At 37.9% G+C, this 20,999-nt stretch overlaps 3 protein-coding genes across 3 annotated transcripts; all 3 read left to right on the plus strand.

Annotated features, from left to right (window-relative positions):
* Positions 1–816: 816 nt before the first annotated feature.
* SmydA-1 (SET and MYND domain containing, arthropod-specific, member 1) lies at positions 817–4,395 on the plus strand. Its single transcript, XM_013324285.1, has 10 exons — positions 817–929; positions 1,240–1,488; positions 1,571–1,726; positions 1,799–2,053; positions 2,230–2,352; positions 2,532–2,719; positions 2,930–3,145; positions 3,606–3,793; positions 3,996–4,108; positions 4,192–4,395. Exons 2-10 carry the CDS (start codon positions 1,243–1,245, stop codon positions 4,345–4,347), a joined length of 1,641 nt encoding a protein of 546 aa, XP_013179739.1. The 5' UTR covers positions 817–929; positions 1,240–1,242; the 3' UTR covers positions 4,348–4,395.
* An 887-nt stretch (positions 4,396–5,282) lies between these two features.
* LOC106126876 (toll-like receptor 2) lies at positions 5,283–9,915 on the plus strand. The gene is made up of 3 exons (XM_013324778.1): positions 5,283–5,755; positions 6,736–6,989; positions 7,525–9,915. The coding sequence occupies exons 2-3, from the start codon at positions 6,753–6,755 to the stop codon at positions 9,865–9,867; spliced, it is 2,580 nt and encodes an 859-aa protein (XP_013180232.1). The 5' UTR covers positions 5,283–5,755; positions 6,736–6,752; the 3' UTR covers positions 9,868–9,915.
* A 4,260-nt stretch (positions 9,916–14,175) lies between these two features.
* Positions 14,176–20,784, plus strand: spz4 (Spaetzle domain-containing protein 4). Its single transcript, XM_013324321.1, has 6 exons — positions 14,176–14,271; positions 18,462–18,656; positions 18,752–19,554; positions 19,637–19,798; positions 20,054–20,317; positions 20,461–20,784. Exons 1-5 carry the CDS (start codon positions 14,242–14,244, stop codon positions 20,310–20,312), a joined length of 1,449 nt encoding a protein of 482 aa, XP_013179775.1. The 5' UTR covers positions 14,176–14,241; the 3' UTR covers positions 20,313–20,317; positions 20,461–20,784.
* Positions 20,785–20,999: the final 215 nt, after the last annotated feature.

Consider the following 20,999-nt stretch of genomic DNA (forward strand, 5'->3'; position numbering starts at 1 on the left):
ACTAATGTATACAGATTGCTAGTTTTATCAATATTTCCAAATGTTCAGTATTTTATATAACTGTTCATTCGTCTAACAAAAAGACAATTGATTCGATTAAAACTGTGTGCGTTATTTTTCGAGATTTATTGTAATTTGTAAAGAGATCTTTGTAGAGAGATGCTCTTTTTTATGTTTGGTATATTCTATGCTTATATTATAATAATTTATTAAAGAAAATGTTAACCTAATTTATGCGTTTCATTTATTATTCATATTTTTTTTTTCGATGTCCAATAAAATTGACAAGATTCTCTGGCACGCATCTGTTGTTACAGAAGTCTGTTTTCTTAACTATCCCTCCCTATCACATCTTTCCTTAATAAAAAATAATTGCTAACTTATACGAATAAGTTATCCAAGCTAGCTAAGCTTATTTGCATTATTAATTTTATTTAATTTATGCCTCGTGAATGCAGTATAGTAAGGAGTACAAGTGGACACTTCAAGGCATCAAGGTAATTCCATGGTTTAATCCTCCGTTGTACCACTATTCTCTCTGTTCTTATTCCTCTCTCTATGAGAGGTCGAATGTTCTCATTCCTCTCTCTAAAAGAGATGGAATGTTCTCATATGTTCTCTAAGTGGGGTTGGCTCACTAGATTTTGTCTTTTATATCGATCATTCGTCATTTCAGATGTCATTCCCCTCGTAATTGTGTCACCTTTAACCAAATCCATACAAGTTGTAGTTACAACTGAATAAGGAATACTTCTTTGATATGAGAAATGCCACGCATAGGTTACATTCTATAACAATCCACTGGGTTATTTTTACCTCAGTGCACGCGGCATCGGCTGGCCAGTCGCCCGGCACTGCGCTGCGCGCTCGTAGTTTATTCATGGATTTTCACATTTAATATACGATATCAAATATTTTCAGAAATTAGAGTAAGTACTTCATTATTTGCATTTATAATTAGTTTTTATATTATAATTAATTTAAGTAAAGTACTTTGGAGTAACTGAACTATTTTCTATACGTTTGCAGCATTAGGATTGGGATATTCGATATCTCACTTGGATCAATTTACAGAAAAAACAATGTTATTTTTTCTTTCTTTACTGTGTTTTAATTTACTACAAAATAATAAAAATTCCCTGAAGTTTGTCAAAGTAGATCATGAATACTTAGCAACACTGGGTTTGTTAAAATATTTACGGCCTCTATTGTATTGTTCTAATATTTAAAACATTTTAGAACATGGGAGAGCTAAATCAGTGCGCAGTGTGCTCTGCCCCTGCGGAGCAGAAGTGCTCGGGATGTCAGAACGCGCACTACTGCTCACGGGAACATCAGAAGCAGGATTGGAGGCAGCACAAGCAACGCTGCACTCCTGCCAGGGTCAAGGAGGATACGAAGTACGGAAGATACTTAGAAGCGACAAGAGAAATTAAAGCTGGTGATATAATTATGAAAGAATCGCCGCTTATAACTGGCCCTGCTCAGGTTAGACTTAACGGAAAATTGTAGTATTATTTCCCGTAAAATATGGAGAAATCCATCTACATTCAAAGTGTTTACTATCCAGGTAACTCCACCGGTATGCCTGGGATGTTACAAGCTGCTAGAGGCAGGGAAGACAGTATCCTGCGCTGACTGCGGCTGGCCCTTCTGCTCGGAGCCCTGCACCAGGAACGAGGTCCATAAACCAGAGTGCCTTTATACTAAAAACAGAGGCGAAAAGGTACAATTTACTGAGGTATTGTTTACACGTATAAACACTATAGGCATTGTGTTACCATTATTTTTTACTTAGGTGACAATTTCATCATTCGGTATTCCACATCCAAATTACCAATGTATCACCGTTCTCCGCTGCTTGTACCAAAGAGACTACAATGAGAAGTTATGGGCAAAGCTGCAAAGCCTGGAGTCGCACTGCGCGGACCGCAAGGGAACCGACAAATGGAACAATGACAAGAAGATGATCGCAGACTTCATCGTTAACTTCTTCAAACTTGGTAGCACCTTCACTGAGGAAGAGATCATGAAATGCTGCGGGATTATACAGGTATTCAACGTTATTTGTTTTGCAATTAAGTACTTCTTCTAATACGACTTGCAAAGTGATCAAAATACGTTTTTGAATATTGTCAAAGATGAATAGGAAGAAAGAGAAAATCAGCTTTAATTGCTATTTTTATAATGAAAGAGGCTTCCTGATATGACTAAGTATATCGTGTGCAGATCAACGGTCACGAGGTACCGCTGTTGGAGCCGGAGTACGTGGCGGTGTTCGAGCGCGTCTCCATGGCTGAGCACAGCTGCTGCGCTAACTGCAATAAGAGCTTTACCTCCTCAGGAGACATTGTAAGTATTTAGCTAATATAAATTCTGAATATCAACCAGAATCAAATACTTGTACAGCTATTAGAAAACTTATGTTATAAGTAGTTTATTATGTATAGGAAGATGTGTTAATCTGGAAACTACCAAACTTGAAACTATGAAGTTATGATTTTAATGCGTTGTGATTGTGGTGTCCTCAGATACTGTGCGCGGGTGTGGATATCCCCGCCAGTGGGCACATTTCTGTGTGCTACACAGACCCGTTGTGGGGCACAGAGGCTCGCCGGCACCACCTCGCAGACTCCAAATTCTTCGAGTGCACTTGCCCACGTTGCGCTGATGTCACCGAGTTCGGCACTATGTACAGCGCTGTCAAGTGCAAGAAGAAGTTAGTGATACTCAAATAAATACCCAGTTCTTTTTTAAATGCCATATCTTAATGCTTTTTGAATTTGTGAAAGAGGATATGCGTAAGAAAGGAGTGAATTCCGTAAGGATAAGAGCAGGTTGATGATGATGATCTTCAAGATTTTTGATCAATACACAAGCTAGATAACTTATTTGTATGTCACATACCTACAATGTATTTTGCTCTTAGGGATTGCAAGGGGTACCTCCTGCCTGATACTTTTATCCTTCCGATACTGCACAAAACGACGTGCCCGGACCCGGCATCGCGCGGCCTGGACGACAAGCTCTGGAAATGCTGCAGCTGCGGGGACGCCGTTAGCGACGCCATCATACAGCAGCTGCTGCAGGACATCGGTCGCGAGCTCAGTGTGATGCCCAAAGGAGACGCCGACGCCTGCGAAAGGTCGGTCAGATAGTTTCAACACAAAGTAGGAATATTCGTTTGTTGTTTTGTTTTAATAATTTGTACATAATTAATGTGCTTTCAGAATCAAAACATATTTATTTACTTTTACCATCTAGCATCACAATAATATTTCTCAATGATTCGACACTCGACCTTGACAACAAAGTAACAATTCTCATATTCGTGCAAACATATGTACAATAATGAGTGAACCGAGTTGTCATAACATTTGTTTTGGATTACTCGGATAAGTAGAATATCACACAACAGATATTTCAGATTTCCCATTCAAAGTTAATATTAACTGTATTTAATAACACGTGTAGTGTAATATTACGTTATATGTATTAGTTTAGTTTTAATCAGTTTTTCATCAATTCTTTAATATTTAAGACCTTCTCGGTTATAGTATGCTCTTTATCAAGTCAAGTATATGAAAATTAATATAAACCTGCAGGTTCGTAAGCCACTGCGCCAGCTACCTTCACCCAGCGCATTACTACATGACGGACGTGAGCTTGGCACTGGCGCAGCTGGTCGGGCAGCAGCACGCGCTGGGTCTCGCTGCAGTTACAGAAGATCGCCTGATACTCAAGACGCAGCTCTGCAGGAAACTTGCCGACTTACTCGAGACTCTGGCACCAGGTAAGGGTTAACATACAAAGACCGATTGAAAAGCAGCAGTTGATGTTCACCGTACGCGAACTTAAGTGTGTTGTAGTCGTTAAAGAATGCTTTCGCCCACACGCCGACTGCTCGAAGCAGTCCGCATATGGTGGCTAGCTAGTAGGTCTATTGCATTGTTTTTTTTGCAAACAATGAAATATATGTGCTTATAATTTTTCAGCCGAGACTCGGCTGCGCGGCACGTTACTTTTTGAGTTGCATGCAGCGGTGGCGGAGACTGGCCGTCGGAAGTCCGCGACCGAAGGCCCGCTCGTCATGCTCGGATATATCACTGTAAGTCTTCTTACTATTGCTTCTTCTATTCTATCTAGTATACGCAGTGTTCAGTTATCAGGTTTCCATATGTTTGCGTGCAGGAGTCCCGCAAGATCCTGGAACAATCAGCGTGGCTCCTGCGCCACGAGCCGAGCGAGCTGCCGGAAGGACAGGTGTCCCGGCAGGCGCGCGCCAACCTGCTGCAGCTGGACGACCTTATCACCAAGCTTTCCGCAGCGCTGCCCTCGCCCATATGAACCTAATGAACATTACGCATATGTTAAATATAACATAAATCTTGTAATAAAGAAATGAAAAATAAACTTTAACATGTTTATTGAAGTGATTGTCTTTGAAAAAAAAAACAGCAAATTCAAGTATGGGAATCCTAGGAAAACCAGATAAATCAGGAGAGAGCTGTATTCCAGGATTAAGAAAAATCCATTGAGGCTATGAAATTTAATTTGTAATTTTAGTATACCCAAGTCATATAGACACGATCTATGTATTCTTACTACACATAATTATGTATACAGAGGTCGTCTAACTTTAGCGGATGTAAACGAAAGACAAACCGAAATTGAGACGTGAGATTGTTTTAGTAAGTACGACTTCAATTAGCATAAAGACACAGCTATTCCCCTCGTGTTTGCGGAGCGCGCGCGATATCTTTATGGTTAGTTTAGCGAGCGCGTAAACAGGCGCAGGAAATGTTTTGTTCTTCTATAAATTATTGCTATTTATTTTCATCATTATCGTTATAATTGTGTTCAAATCTATGTCAAGTTGTCTTTGTATTCCGTTATAGAATCAGGTTTGGACTTATTATAAGCAATCACGAAACTCTCGGTTTATAAAATGTTACATTAGCGTTTAACTGTTACCATTTTTAAACTAGCAAACATAGTATATGTAAATCCTATTTTTACAAATTTAAGCATCTCGGAAAATACCCATATAGAAAGAGTAAGAGATAGAGAAATAATGAAAGGAGAGGAAAAGAGAACACAATGAGATTTGAGTGATTTAGTGATTTATTAAACATACGAGTACTGACCAACAACATTATGTTGTTACAAGTGTCACAAAACCAAAGCAATAAAACAAGATACTTTAAGAGAAAGTTATCATAGACGTTAAATAAGTATTGTATCACTAAAAATTAGTGCCGAATTGTAAAGTAACGACTTTGCTATCACATTAGCAAATAATACGGACCAATGGCAGTGTTTGGGAGGAAATCTATGAGCATACGGCACGGCAGGCGAATCAGCTCAGTGCGAGCACAGCCAGCGCCCCCTGTGTAGCTCTCGCGCAACTGCTGGCAGTGAGCGACAACAGTGATGGAGAATCCAGTAAGAGTCGTCAAGTGGAAAAGTGTTATTTATTACAATTATTGACTGCAGTGTACCAGATATCAGAAAATGGATTGTATATATAAAAGTTGTTATAGTGCCTAATTGTTGAAAATTCTTTGATACGAAAATCATAGCCAAATTTTTCGTGAAGGTTAAGCCATATCCGCCTTACGCTAATAGATTGTCCAAACATCATATATGTGCTAATTAGGCTGAGGCGGGCCGCTGCGCCCCCTTTGTCCGCTCGACCACACTAACAAGCATCACGGCTAACTTCTATCGGCTAAGAGCTGGATTTCCCAAAAAGGTAACAACAATATCATGTTTAGCTAAACAAGTCTAGCAAAAGACAAGAGAGTCATTTCACTTTGTCTTGCACAGCCGCAGCAAACTTATCGAATGTTTTGACCAATGCTCAGCAAAAATTTACGTTGGCTAAACGTTAACGCTAACTAGACATTTGATTTTGACTAACTTTACTGATCAAAGCGAACCAGAGAAATTTCGATGTAGTGTGTAAATATGTAGTCAGTAAGTTTGACTTCATTGCATCTCACCACATGTCATTCTTTATTATTTAATCCATAGAACAAAATGTATATTTAAAAAGTTAACAAGATTATTTTTTATCATTAATCTAGCACAAACAAAGCAAATTATAAGCAATATAAGACATTGCTTTTCGTATGATTAAAGAAACGTCTGCTTTTTGCGTACTTATTACCTCAACAACTAAGCGTTATAGTTTACTTACTGGTCTTAGGTCAGTTCACAAAAAACATAATCCAAATTTAAGGAAATTATATCGGCATAACGTATGGTAGCAACATTATTATTGTAGGTATTGAATTATTGCGGACGTTAAAATCTTTGTCTTTACAAATTCAGTGTTGCGATATAATGTATAATTAAATTGTTTTCTAATAACAAAGCTAACAATAATACTATGTAGCTGTTAATATGAATAATAGGTGTGCCACAAGGTACAATTCTTGTACCGATTTTTTCACTTCACACACTATCTGAACTTGGTAAATTTTCCTGTAATTTCCTGCCTCACAAAGCCGCGTTGTGGAATGGTATGTCCTCTGCGGTATTTCCAAACAAGTATGAATTAGGGTCCTTCAAGAAGGCAGCATACCATCTTGATTAAGGCTGACAATTCATTTGCTGTTCATCTGATGTTGCGGATTATCGTGGGCATCGATCATCTCAGTGATGCCGCTCGTATTCCCCCATCTCTCATAAAAAAGGTCCTACACACTATTTCTAAATATTTTTTTACAGGCGGTCTGTTGCGAGAAATGTTCGTTGGCCATTACCTGTGGCTGCTGTTGTGCTACGCGCGGCACTCGCGGAGCAGCTTGCTCGACGAGTACAAGGATATCACCAATAACGTGCTGTCGCCGCCAGAGGACTCCAGCGTCGCCCTGCCCGTGCAGCTCGCCGTCGACAAGACCTCCGGCTGTCTCTGCAGGACTAACAACAATCTTAAGATCATCGTATGTTTCGGCAACTATGAGTGTAAACGCTTCCCTAAGGTAAGATTACCTACAGGCAAATAACTTTTCTGCCTACCATTTTGCGGTTTAAATTAGTTAATCATAAATGACAGAGCAATCGTTACTTAAAAAAGTGTTGAATTAAATTTTGTTGCTGGGTTATGAAAACTAGATTATGATGTTATTCGCTTATCTCATTGTAACAAATACAATAGCTGACTTTATGTTTGACTAAAAGAAAATATCTAATCACAATCAAAAGCAACACAAAGATTTAACTATCATAGTACAAATAAAGGCGTCTATTGCCGCGAGCGCAGGCGGAGGAGGGCCTCCACTGCGCACACACAAAACAGATAACAGATACTTCTCGATCAAATCTATAAATGTAACACTTTCGAATCCTTGACATTTTCATATTGTTTTTTTTTTAGGAAAAAAGTCAACATTGCAAGAATTTTATCTGATGTTAAAAGAACCATAACTACATGTACCTACAGAAATAGTCTAAAACGTATATCTGAAAGCATGTTATCTGTTATTTATTATAACTTCTTTCTTCTTTTCCCTTCAGGTGAACATACAGAGTGACCTCCTCCGGGTGATAACGACGGTGATCACAGAGATACGAGTAGGCGAGCTCGACGCCCTCCAACACCTGCTAGTTTTACAAATAGAGGCCAACCACAGACTCAAGTATCTGGAACCGGGACTCTTTCGCAACTTGACGAACCTTAAACAGTTATCAATTTCCTACAACACGAGGCTTAACACACTACATAAGCGCACGTTCGAAGGTCTCAAGAATCTTCGCAACTTGACTCTAGTCAACAACGGCTTCACAAATATTTTAGATTTAACTCCCGCATTTAAACCTAGTACATTACCAGCACTAAGAAGTTTAGATTTGTCGCAAAATTCCTTGGAAAGGATACCTGAGACCGCTTTTCATGTTATGAGAGGAACGTCATTAAAAAGACTGGAAATAAATCTATGCAGGTTGGAATTTATACATCCTAAAAGTTTTGAGCCTTTACTAATGTTAAAAGAGTTGATAATAGGCGAAAACGATCTAAATTCTAGCTTAATAGGAAACTTTTTAACAAAAATGATAGAAAAAGATATAAATTTAACTCATCTCGACCTGTCTGGAATGGGATTTCGAAAACAGCCGCCGAGAGCTTTGCTCAATATCATTGCAAACTCGACAGTAGAGAGACTAATTCTTGCTGAAAATCAATTCGAAATAATCACAGATGATACGTTTCCAGCAATGGTCAACTTGGAAGTGCTAGACCTAAGAAAAGTCCTTGCAATATCCATAGGCCCGAACGCCTTTGATCCTTTAAAATTTCCAAACCTACGTGTCTTACTATTAGGCGGCAACAATTTGCCTGGTATACACCAGAAACATATTTCAAATCAGCAACTGTTACTTTTAGATCTGTCGTCAAATAAAGGTAGCTCCATCAGCCCAATGTATTATGAAATCGACAGAGATGCTTTCACATACTGCAAAAGGTTGCAAGTATTGAACCTGGCATATAATAGAATTAAATCAGTTTTCGATTACACTTTCCTGGGTTTGGAAGATCTGAAGATTTTAAGTATGGAAAATGGAACATTGTATCACATCGGAGATAAAACTTTTGAGCCAATGAGACATTTAGAAATGCTCAACTTGGCCAACAACCCTCTCACGGCAAACGAAAATTTGACTAGTGTTCAATTTGAAGGTTTGAATGAGTTAAAAATATTGATACTCAAAAATTGTGGCATTAAACGTTTTTACGACGAGGATAATATATTTGAAATGATGCCGAACCTGACGCATTTAATACTAAGAAACAACCAGTTGTATTACATAACAGCTGAAACACTAAAACCATTGAAAAACCTGCAGGTGCTGGACTTGAGTGAGAATCTATTGATATCGTGGTGGAAATCGTTGTTTCTAGCAGCCGGGGTCCGTCCGATGAATCTCTACTTGACCAACAATAAGATATCTCATTTTACTATAAGCATGATACAGGACATAAATTATTTACTAGAGAATCCGCGCCAGGGCCGCACGACGGATATCGAACTGTTGGACAACGTGTTCGTGTGCGACTGTAGCTCGATGTACAAGACGTACATGTGGTTGCAGGTGAACGGCACCGCGCTCCTGCGGGGATACTTCGCGAGCTCACGCTTCCTGTGCAGCAGCCCCGACGTGTGGGAGGGTCGCCGCGTCGCTGAGTACCTCTCCTCCGTCAAGACTTTGCGCTGTCTCATGTACGAAAAGATCTCCAGCGTCATGTTCCTTATATGGACCGCGCCTTCAGTAGTTACTCTACTCCTGTTCGGATTACTTCTGGTGGGGATTTACAAATATAGGATTTATATACGATACTGGATGTTCTTAGCTAAAATAGCAGTAGGCAGGAAGTTCGTACGGAAATCTTTGAAAGCGGAGACGTTGCCCAGTAACGGGTACAGATTCGATGCGTTCGTATCGTACTGCAACGATGACCGAGAGTTCGTCGCAGAAATGATCAACCAGCTAGAGACGACGCCTCCGTATCTAAAGCTGTGTATATACGAAAGGGATTTCGAGATAGGTTCCTTCATTTCCGAGTCAATATTGAATAGTATTAATCAAAGTAAATATATAGTTTTAATTGTAAGCAATAGTTTCGCGAAATCCCAGTGGTGTCGCTGGGAGACGCAGCTCGCGGAGTACCACAGACTGTTTCTAGAGGACGGCACTCCCTATGACCCACTGGTGCTCATCAGAGTGGGCGAGGTGGAAAACAAATATATGACAACGACACTCAAGTACCTGCTCAAGACGAAGATCTACCATTCGTGGGACGACAGCCAACCGGAGAGGTTCTGGAGGAAATTAAGAGATACATTATCAAGGAATATATAGCACATTTAAAAATAATTTTATTAAAGTTCATTTAAAACGTACTTTTCTTTTTTTTGTCTCCGCTAGGATTCAATCTTTAAATATTGTAACATGTACGTACAATACATATTGCTGTTTATGTAGTTACTGACATTAACTTCTTAATATATTTTTTATTTTTGTCAAATAAACTAGCGATATTAATTCAACTGCATGTTAACTACATCATAAAAGACTATAATTTTACTCCATTATAACCAATAAAATGTAATTTATTCAAATGCTGATTAATCAATAACATGCGAAGAAAACGGAAGAAATATTACAAATCTTTGCAACTTTAAAAGTAATATTGCACGGATTGTAACGTTTAAGACGCCTTTAACTAAATAATAGTCAACATTCTGCCCAGAAAAATGAAGTTCGATGAGACAGAGGCATTAAAATTTACGCGTTATCTAAAAACAATTAGATAAAAACTAAGTATTATAAATCAAAGCTGAATATTACATAGATGTCATACAATGTCGCCAATACGTCGTCACTTAATTGTAACCTCATACAAAATGAAATGATGAACTAATATCGCAAATTAGAAAGCTTAATATCCAATTAAAACTGCCTATATTAAGATGTGGTAAAACCCACATGAGGTAAGCCTTTATCTCTATAAGAAGCGATATGAAAGTCGCAAAATCCTTGAGAAAGTTAAATATTGAAAGATCGAAAGTGTATTAACGCCTGCACTTATCGGCCGTTCGATTTCGCCGACACTTTCTAAGATTTGTTGACACTGTGCTGACCATAAACCTGGCATTTTATAGGACAATAAACAATATATTCATAAATAAATAATAGGTTATTACGCAAAATTTAATTTACCATAAAACTTGTATTTTCTAATTTGAAATTTACCTTCTAATCATACAACAAAAATGGATATCACACTTTGCATGGTTACCCTACACTTGAGAAGGAAAAGGAACCAAAACTGAAGGCGTCGAGACCAAGTCGAGACATGCGAAATTAGAAGGTGGGAGGTATGTTAATAACTTACGCAAAATATACTTATATTCTTACAATATTTATCATATTAAGTAAATAACGTAATCTTAAATTTTTAAGTATACTTTTTTTTGTCTTTTACTTCCATGTAAAATAATAAAAACCGATAGATTGTCTATGGCAGATGTTAACAAAATATTTTAGATGTGAGATTCATTCATATTTGTACCTGGGTAATATGAATGAATCTAATCCCACCATGGTAATAAATATGTTAATGTATATGATCATCAAAACATGTGTATCATAAGTAAACATGCAATGACGTCATTGCCACGTGGCGCCCACGCTACAGAATATTGCGTGTGCAAATAATAAAACCTATTTTGGTATCAACTAAGTGTCACGAGTTGCTTTACCCTTCCCCCTGTGAGAATCACGTGCAATCCGAAAGCATAGAAGTTACGAAGTTACATACATGCAAGTAGTTTTTTGATTGCGTTTCCGGGGGGACAAATGGTGTCCCAGTTGTCAGGCTTTTTAAATTTCGTAAACAACAGTAGCCGAGTGCAAGCGACAATGCATATAGACAAAATCCTTAAATAATGTAGGGTGTCCGGCCTTTCTACAAAAATGTTTGGCTTAGCTGGGTGGTCTGTCCGGCTATTAGGTTTGGCGACCTGGCACCCTACATATAAGCATCACAAAAGTGTGATACGAAATCTATTAATATCTAAGTCCTAATCTTAAGTCCAAGTAACCCAAAAAATAATTTTTATTAATCTTTACTAAAATTTTTCACCACTTAATTAATAATTTTATAATATTTACTAGTAGTACTAAAGTCGTCAAGTAATTGGACATTTTCAGAGTCTTTCAATTAAAATTTAACTCTCTACTAAAATTAGGTCGACTTTCGCATAAGCAACAAACTCTAGGTCTATAGTGAGTGTTTCTCTCAAGTGCATATTGACAGTGTCGGTAAATCGGTTAAGCAGTGTCTGAGACTCGTAAACATCAAACTTGAACAAACTGTCCGACTTACAACTCATAATTAACTTCGTCTGTAAAGGAAATAACTCATGGTGTATTTTTAAAGCAAAAATATATTATAAGATAACTGGATAGTCGTAACATGACAAGTTATAACATGTTCAGACTTGTACAGGTTCAGATTCATGTACAAAATTGACGATCAGAAAATCTATGAAGTTAAAATAATTTTAATACAAATGACATGTCATCGATATAGCCCGTGATAGTGTACGCACGGGAGAAATAGCGCTGACAGGCTGACACTAACCAGACAGAGGTAATTAAACCCGATCAGGGGCACCTTTCGATTTTAAAGTGGCAGGTCAATTTGCAACTCAAGTAGGGTGACTACACGCCTGAAAAATAAAAATTAAAACAAAGATTTTAACAATAGTTTTGCTAACAGTAACGAAGAACATCCGTAACTGGCAAGAATTACCTATATCTGTGTTGTCAGGGTTAGAGAGAATATAAGAGTTATTAGGTGAGTAGTATGGAAAGTAAACGGAATGAATGAAAGATAAAAGCTGCAGTTGATATGTAGTATACATTGTTAAAATTATCATATCACTTCTGGTTCTGTTACTTATTTTCATACATTCATAAATAAGAAGTTTAATAGGAAATATAAATAAATTATGCGTAATATTTAAAGAACAAAAAATGGTAACCCTAATGGGCGCCATTGTTTTGACGCGGGAGAAAACGCCATCTTCATTCAAGATATAGTCGCGGGATAACGGTTCCGAGCACGCGCACGCTCCCTGTCCCGCTCTAACATATCGCACAGATGGTAAGCTGGATAGAGACAGCCGCGAGCGTCGGCCAGTGAACGATTACTCGACTGACCTACTCAATCGTACACACTCTTTCTTGCCAGTAAGCGGAACCTAATTTTTCCGTCGCGTGAATTAGCAATGTAATGCGATTCTACCATGTTGATGGCGTGAAATAACAATTATAAAAGACTCTACTGTGTCTGCACTTCTTCTCACGTTAATTAAAAAATAATTGTTATATTCATAATATGTACCTTTCTAATATTAGTAAGTTTATGTTCATATTCATTTCATTACAAAATTCCACATATTTTTAATTTTCATGGGGAACAAATTATAAAATAATGAGGTGTAAGATTATTTCCTAGTGTACGTAAAAATCCCGTAAGTTTCCTAAAAGCAGCAAGTAAAATGCTTCCACTAATGAACTTAGCAACCGCACAATAGCAAATTTCTTAAGACAAGCAATAACTTTTTGGACACAAGTAAATCAGCGGTTAGAGTTTGACCACCAAACTACAAGTCCCAGAATAGAGAGACAAGGATTTTTCAGATGGAATCCCTTTTTATGCATAATAAAATACCAATGCTTTTTAAAATATTTCTATTTAAAACTCTGAACAATTTCTTCATAATGCTTATGAAAGAAGTTATCATTGAGAAGCCTTTGGCAATTTCGATATTTGATCGTACTCGTTACTCATAGTGCTCGTTAAAGCATTCTGAATGAGGCCGTAAAAGTTTAATGTAAAGATGGCTATTAAAATAGCTTGTCTAAACGCTACAACTACAGGGGGTAGTACAATGATTTTCCAAAGCCAAGATAAATGGTCTGTAAGCGAAGCATTGGTTAGTGAATGGTACTAATGGCATTGCTCTAAACTGGTCATTAAATGTTGACTAAACAAGCAATCAATATTCAGTGCGCGCTCTGCTCTCAATACAACCGGCGCAGATGTCGATATATCACTCAGTACGGAAATTATAACGCAAGTAACGCGCACTACGCTTCTAAATAAATTTAAATCTCATTCGAATTGGAAACGTAAACAATATACAAAAGAAATAAGACAAAGAAAGCTTTATAGAGGCTAATAGAAACATAGAACCTCACAGATAAGGAGTATCGGTAAAGCAGCCGAGTATCTAAAGTAACAAATGGGCCCTTAGGCAACATTGTATGAAAAGTTAACGGCATCATAACCTACAGATATAGTAATGGCATAAATATCTATCTGAGATTCTGAGATTTATCGACGGAAGTGCGTTAAATGACAGCGCGCCGTGAAACTGTTACGAGGTGCCGTGATCTGGTATTGCCATATAAAACGCACCGGACGAAATCACGGGAGCCGGCCGTCCGGCAACGGCTAGACTAGTCGCTGACAAGTGTACCGGTTACTTTTCCTTTAGGGTTCTCGATCGCTAATAAAAATCAAGTGCATCTGATGCAGTCCTTGACAGGGAGCGATGCGAAAGCGCCTTAGCCTACCAGTCGGTGGCCAACCGCGGTGGCCAACGGTCGTGTTCACCATGTGCCTGCCGAGTGCGTTCACAGTGAAAGTTCGATAGAGAAATGCGGCTTGCGATCGCCTTTCTGTTTGTGGTGAGTGCTAATTACGTTAAAAGTGCTAAACGAGGGTGTTTCTTTAAGTTACGCTTTGGGATATAAAATGCAAATTTTCCTTTGAACTGGAAAATTTGGGGTCCAAGTGTTTTCGAGGTGGTATAAATTTGAATAAATTATAAATATCTCTTGCCAAAATATCGTGTTTACAATGAGTCAGTGTTCAATAAGAAAGTGTAACGTTTTATATTTCTAATAAAAATAAATATAATTTTCTCCAAAAAGTATCGTTGCTTAAACTTCTAATCCTATTTAACACTTCCTTCCATTATGAGTGTTGTTTGATGATAACTTAAGTAATACTTCGGTGTAGATTTAATAATCTGCACTAAGGGAGTACCTTAAAAACCAATAAATGACAGTCTGTCAATGATATTTTAAACTAACCTTGTTTCAATATTAATCAAATGTGCAAGTATTCAAACAATGCTCTGTTATGTTTTCAACGTAGATAAGGTAAGTATTCTTAATGTCTTGTGGGAATTGAAAGTTCATTGAACTTACCAGGACTATATTGAAACGAGTATATAGAAATCTGTTAACTACACTAGAGAAGAATACAAAATTACATTTTAAAACTAAAAATTCCACCGCTACTAACTGCAAAGATTAAATAGTTTATATTAACCCTAATCAAGTTTATTAAACCTAAGTTAGCGATAAAACTAAATCGGAAACACTACGATTGGGAGGAATAGGTATAAAAGTAGTAAACATTTCGAATCCGTTAACAACTCCTATGTTAAATAACATATCTGCTATAAGCATTAAACGAATGCATAAATGATGTGATTCTACTCACGTTACCTTATTCCCGTGTATTATAACGTAGTTTAAATGCAGCCTTGCGGTAATTTCTCCACAACTTTCCCGATTACGCCGGCGCATGGTCGCCCACGCAGCGCTGCGCTGTCATCTCGCAGACAAATGATATAGTTGTAGAGTAAACAGAAGCATTTATTACGAAATTAAAAATATAGGCTCACTTTGGTTAGAGGAAAAGGAGCTAAAGCATGTGTTCTGCCCCCGCATCCTCTTGGATTCGATACCCAAAATTGTTTTGTGCAGCGACTCGTGCAAATTCGAGCGGGCATAATGTTCGAACACCTATATATCCGAATTTCTTTGTTGTTTATTATTGTAGGTAATATGTTACGTGCGTAGTATTAAAATTAGATTATTTATCTGATAAAAGCAATACTCGCACATTAACAATACCAAATAGAGCTAGCAACAAGTCATAGCAACGGGCCCAAGTTAGAGAACGTGGGAATGAGGCCGGCCGATTGAGCACCCACTTTTAATGACCAGTGCCTACATGACCTCTATGTAGCGAATTCATAGCAATAACAATTAATTTTTGTTTTAGGAACCACAGTTAGTGCAAAAACGATGCTACATAAAGTACATACATAAAAGCTACTATTGATTCTAAAAGCAACGAAATTTGGGAGCTTTTCGAAGCTGTCCACGAATAATCCGCCTCAGATAGATTTGCCAAAACAGACAGTAGACAGTGTAAGTGTACAATTGCATACAATTCATGAATATTTATTTTTTGCATATGAAATAACGTCACTGAGTTGAGGAATTCTAAACCTAATAAAGGAACGCCCGCGGTGCTCTCTTAGATACCCTATGTTTTGGAAGATTCCCCCGGGACCAAACTCTCTCTATCTCACCCTCTAACATTGTTCTGTAATTAACAAATTAACTCTCTCTCAGTGTAAATAACGTTAAACTTGCTGTTGCAATAACATGATTGTTAACTCGTGAATATAAAAATCGGTGTTTTTGCATACACTCAGACATATCAGAACTTGTGGAAGATAGATGGTTTATCAATATTTCCCAGTAATCGATCGATATTGTTGCCAGAAACTGTTTATAATTGAACAACATGTATTCTATGTTTGTATCGATATAAAATTAATGCAATGTTAAGGTAGAATTTATAACGAGACGATGAAAACTTTCAAAACTTAGGTGCAGTCGTTTTAGATTTCAAAACCTTTATCAATTAAATTTGTGTAAATTTTATCTTTAATATCTTTAGCTATTACTTTTCGCTCATCTTTAGTAAGTTAAATTACTAACAAATATTATAAAACCTTATTATTATAAATTTGACGTAATTACTTGCCAGCTCAGACGGTTAAAATCAGTTTATGATCAGATCAACACACCGAGGAAACGAGTTTTCTCATTCGAGAGCATCCGTTCGACTTTTCTGTATCGAGTTCTAATATTTATTCGGGGCAGTTGCTGGCCTGTGCCCAGTATCTTGGCAATTAATAAATACAATATAATGAAATTCGAAATTATTCCACCACTTTACAAAATTAACGTTTTTAACTACATATCGTTCTTTAGGAATTTAATTGTAGTTTTTTAAGAAATCTAATTAGGACGATATTCCTAGAAATTTATTGAATTTTTCTATCTTAAAGATACAATTGATATACACAAAATTAAAAATCAAAATCGATTAAAAGTAAGTTTCCAAAAATTCACCCAATTTAAAAAAATACTTAGTGTTGCTAACTTCTAGATGACGTAACGTGTCATAAAAATGGCGTTAAGTGATGTGACTTATAATTTACATCACAGCGGGCGACAGGCGACAAGCGACAGGCCGGCGAAAGTGGCCATCGCGTCGCCTCGTTACCTTGCCAGTTATAACCCAGTTACCTCAACCAACCATTTGGTGGATAAATCCATTCGTCTTTTAATTTTCTTTATATTTCTTTTTATCTAAAACGCATTTATTATTTTATATAGGTTTCTCTATAACAGTAATTTGTGTAGAAAGTATTTACTACATACGAAGGTATTGAGTACACTGAATTTATGGATACCACTAATGGAGTGGTAATGAATGATGTACGATTAGACGAGGTATCTAATTAAGATGTACTTTATGTAGTTTTGTTATAACGAAAAAGCTGGCAACTGATAAATTTTGCCCGAGAAATGGACACGACCTCGACTCTCAGAAACTAAGGGAGACGATCTCACGTAATAAAAAGTACCCTCAGGTACAAAATATTTGTCTGGACACTTTTAAGAAAAATAAACTTTTGACTCTTGTAAAATGGTCAGTATTTAAGCTTTTATGTCACATTAAGTTTAATTTAGACATAATTTTGCCGTCTGCATCTTTGCTCTAACAAAAGGCCAAAGTTTTCCGATATTCCGATTATCAGATAAATAGATCGCCGGTCTCGCTGTGACGTCACAGCCCGCTCCCAAATACCAGCGGTCACTTTCACTGCCGTGTGTGTCCCGCACCTGCCAGTGTGGCACACACCTTAACACTCTTTTGTTCCTTATATAATCACCACGCGCCTCTTACAAACTGGTTTTAAATGTTTTCTGTTTGCTTTGTTTACGGATGTAGAACTTAAGTCATTGCTAGCTGGTTGTCTTATCTCATTTTTAGTATGTTCTTCTAATAATAATCAGGCTGGTTTTGTCGACCAGCGTTACGGCTTTAGTAAGTAGCTATCTGTTAAAGGCCTCAATAGTTTCTGTACTGTTAGCCCTTCTCTTGATTCTACCATTACTCGATTTAGTTAAATCCATGACATCTAAACCCAGATACAGTTAGCATTTAGCAACCGAACTGTTAACTTAAATATCGAATGAGATGCGATGAATTCGGTACGTTTAATGTTAACGGGACTGTTCGGTAACGCGCGTCGCGCTTGCGGCCGCAGAGCTAGCACACGTCGTATGTTCTCTCTGTCTGGTCTCGTTGTCTTTGTTCTTTGATGCTGTATACAAAAAGTTACGCTATACTTATGATTCTTTCAATTTGATTACTTGTTAAAAGATCAAGAATCATTGCCGTTATCGAGGGCGTCCTAATCTAGTTTGGTGACCGAAATGAAAGTAAACGTAGAGTGTCACACGCTAATTGTGCTCTGATTGGGAGCCAGACGTTTTCACTTTTGCCTAGACTTTCTACGCTCTCTCTGCGACAAGGATGGCAGCGTAAGGAGTGAATTAACATCATCGCCAACTGGGGCGATGCGTCAGTCAGCTCAATACATAACTTCAATATAGATTCAGACAATAATTAAGGATACCAGTAATTTATCTAACCTGTCTCGAAACTTATGTAACTGAATTTTTACTAAAAACCCATCGTTTGTTTCCGCAAGTAGGCGACGTGGCGATGGTGCGACGCATACGACTACGCGTCGGCGGCGTGCACGCGGCCGCACCGCGCCAGCCGCGCACGCGCGCAGCCCCGGACGCCGCCAGCCCCGCCCTGCGACCTCGCACGACATGCCTACTGCGCAACGCCGGGCAACGGCTACCCCTGGCACGCCATACGCCGCTTTGTGCGAGAGAACCAGGCAAGTCTAAAGACATCTTATTATAAAATAATTAATTGATTTTTTAAATCAAATCGATTCCAACGTATAAAATTTGTTCCTTTTTTTTATTCCAGGGACTTATGAGAAGAATGTATGGCGAAGAGCGTCATATATCGGTACTGAAGGCGGAGCTAGAAAACTTTATAGAAGACGACGACGAGGGCGGTAAAAGAAAGTCCAGCGATTTCGAGGAGGATATAATAAAAGCAAAATTAATGTACACAAAGAAAAGTCAAGCACGTGCCATGAAAGATAAACCTCACTTTAGACCGATACAGACCGATAAACATAAGAAATTTGACAATGATACCCTAAAAGTTAAGCCACTCGAAAACTACACGAACAACTCTAGAACAAACAGTACGGGCAACAACAATGCTACTGAAATCACAAACAATGAAACGATGATAGATGAGAAGGAAGTGTCGTATAAAACAAAATTGCAAAGTTTAGCCAATATAGAAATAAATAATTTAGAACCAGACGTGATAACTTTAGAAGCGGTCATCAAACAGACTATAGAGACTAATAGCTTATATCCAACATTTCTAGGTAGTTCGAAAAGTGAACCTCTGAGAGATGATAGCGATTCCAAAAATAACACTGACAGGAATGAAACCACTACAACAGAATACACAATAAATGCAACAGAAACAACTTACGTCCAGTACGACGATACAACAACGGAGTCAGTCAAGGACGGCTGGAAGCCAATGACTGACGCATCTACTCTACCACCCACGCTGCTCTTCTCTGAGCATGAGAAAGTCAAGAACGACAAGATTGATACCAAAGTTACTGATAAAAAAGAGGAGACATATCCAAAGCCGACGCAACCAGAATCTCTGAGACCGTCTGTGATTAAGTTAAGAGGAGCGTAAGTAATATGTTTATGCTTAACGCGAGTGTGATCGTATCATACTAGGATTTCTCGGTATTAATTTATTTTCATTTTTTAGAAACGCTTGTGAATCCAAAGAAGAGATGGCAGCGCCGTTCTGGGCGAACAGCACGCGCGGCGAGGTGCTGGCGCTACTTAACATGTACCCATTCGAACAGTATATACACCTCGAGACCTGTGTGCACGAGCGCAAGCAAATGTACTGCAGAGAGGGCTGCCGGTAGGTTGCCCTTAACTACTTCGTAATGCAGAGTGAATCTCCACTGTCGTGGCAACTGTGACACAAAATGTTGTCATTCACCTCATTATTCTTTAAAAAAGAGACCGCAATAGTGTTGTACGTGTTTGATGATAGTTGAAATTTAAACCATCTGATTGTTGAGCACTTAATTGTCTTTTTTTACCCTATTCTTGTTTGTGCTTTACTTCATGTTTTTACCAGAGAGTTTTTAAAATACCTAGTTGTCATTTCCAGTTGCGAACAGCAGTACCGTCTGCACCGGCTATTGGCGTACGACCCACGCAACGAATGTCGCGGAATCTTCGCTGACTGGTTCAAGTTCCCGGCGTGCTGCGTGTGCCGCTGCTACGACGTGCCGCTGGAGTTCCGCGCGCGCTCGCCACGCCTGCTCCGGCCGCAATACGACGAGCACGTGAGACAGGTCATTTATGAAGATGCGGCGAGAGACTGGTACTCTATGGCGTATGACGATGATGACGATGACTTCTACTGATCAATGTAAGTTTTTAACTTGATATTTTATACGTTAACTGTGAAGGTTAGGTATAGGTCAATTACTTTAAAGCACCCTATAATAATTTAGAACGAAAACTTTGATTTCATGTGTAATATTTTATTTAATTTCTTTTCTCAATTTTCAGATGACTTCTTTCTCAACACTATGATGTCAAGAACATTTGAGAAACCCACCTGAAGAACCATACTTTTGAGAATAAATATTTGAATTGCCATGAAAAATTAAATATTATGTTTTTCCAGTTCTTAACATTTTTACCGCCCATAAATTAATCACAATTTAAAAACAAAGTAGTGATGTAAGATCAAAGTTACAATCGACTGTTACTTAATTATGCTATTATTTATTTTTCTAATCATAGAATTAGTTTAATATAGATATTTTTAATAATGTTTATAAACTAAAATTTAATTATAAGGCTAGTGAAATTGTAAAATATGTTGTATAACGAATATAGTACATGTGTTAATTGTATTGCGTGTTTGAGAGTTTTTATTAAAGTTTGCTCGTTACATCAATGACTTTTATTTGCTTTTGTTGCAATTAATTTCTGTTACCTGAAGATGTTTTAAACCTATCTTAGGAACGTATAGAACAAAGTGATCAGCGCCACCCATGGACATCCTCAACACAATATAATTAGGTCATACCGGCCGAACTAAT

The sequence above is a fragment of the Papilio xuthus genome, unplaced genomic scaffold (assembly GCF_000836235.2).
Source record: "Papilio xuthus unplaced genomic scaffold, Pxut_1.1 DF824992.1, whole genome shotgun sequence".
Lineage (NCBI taxonomy): Eukaryota > Metazoa > Arthropoda > Insecta > Lepidoptera > Papilionidae > Papilio > Papilio xuthus.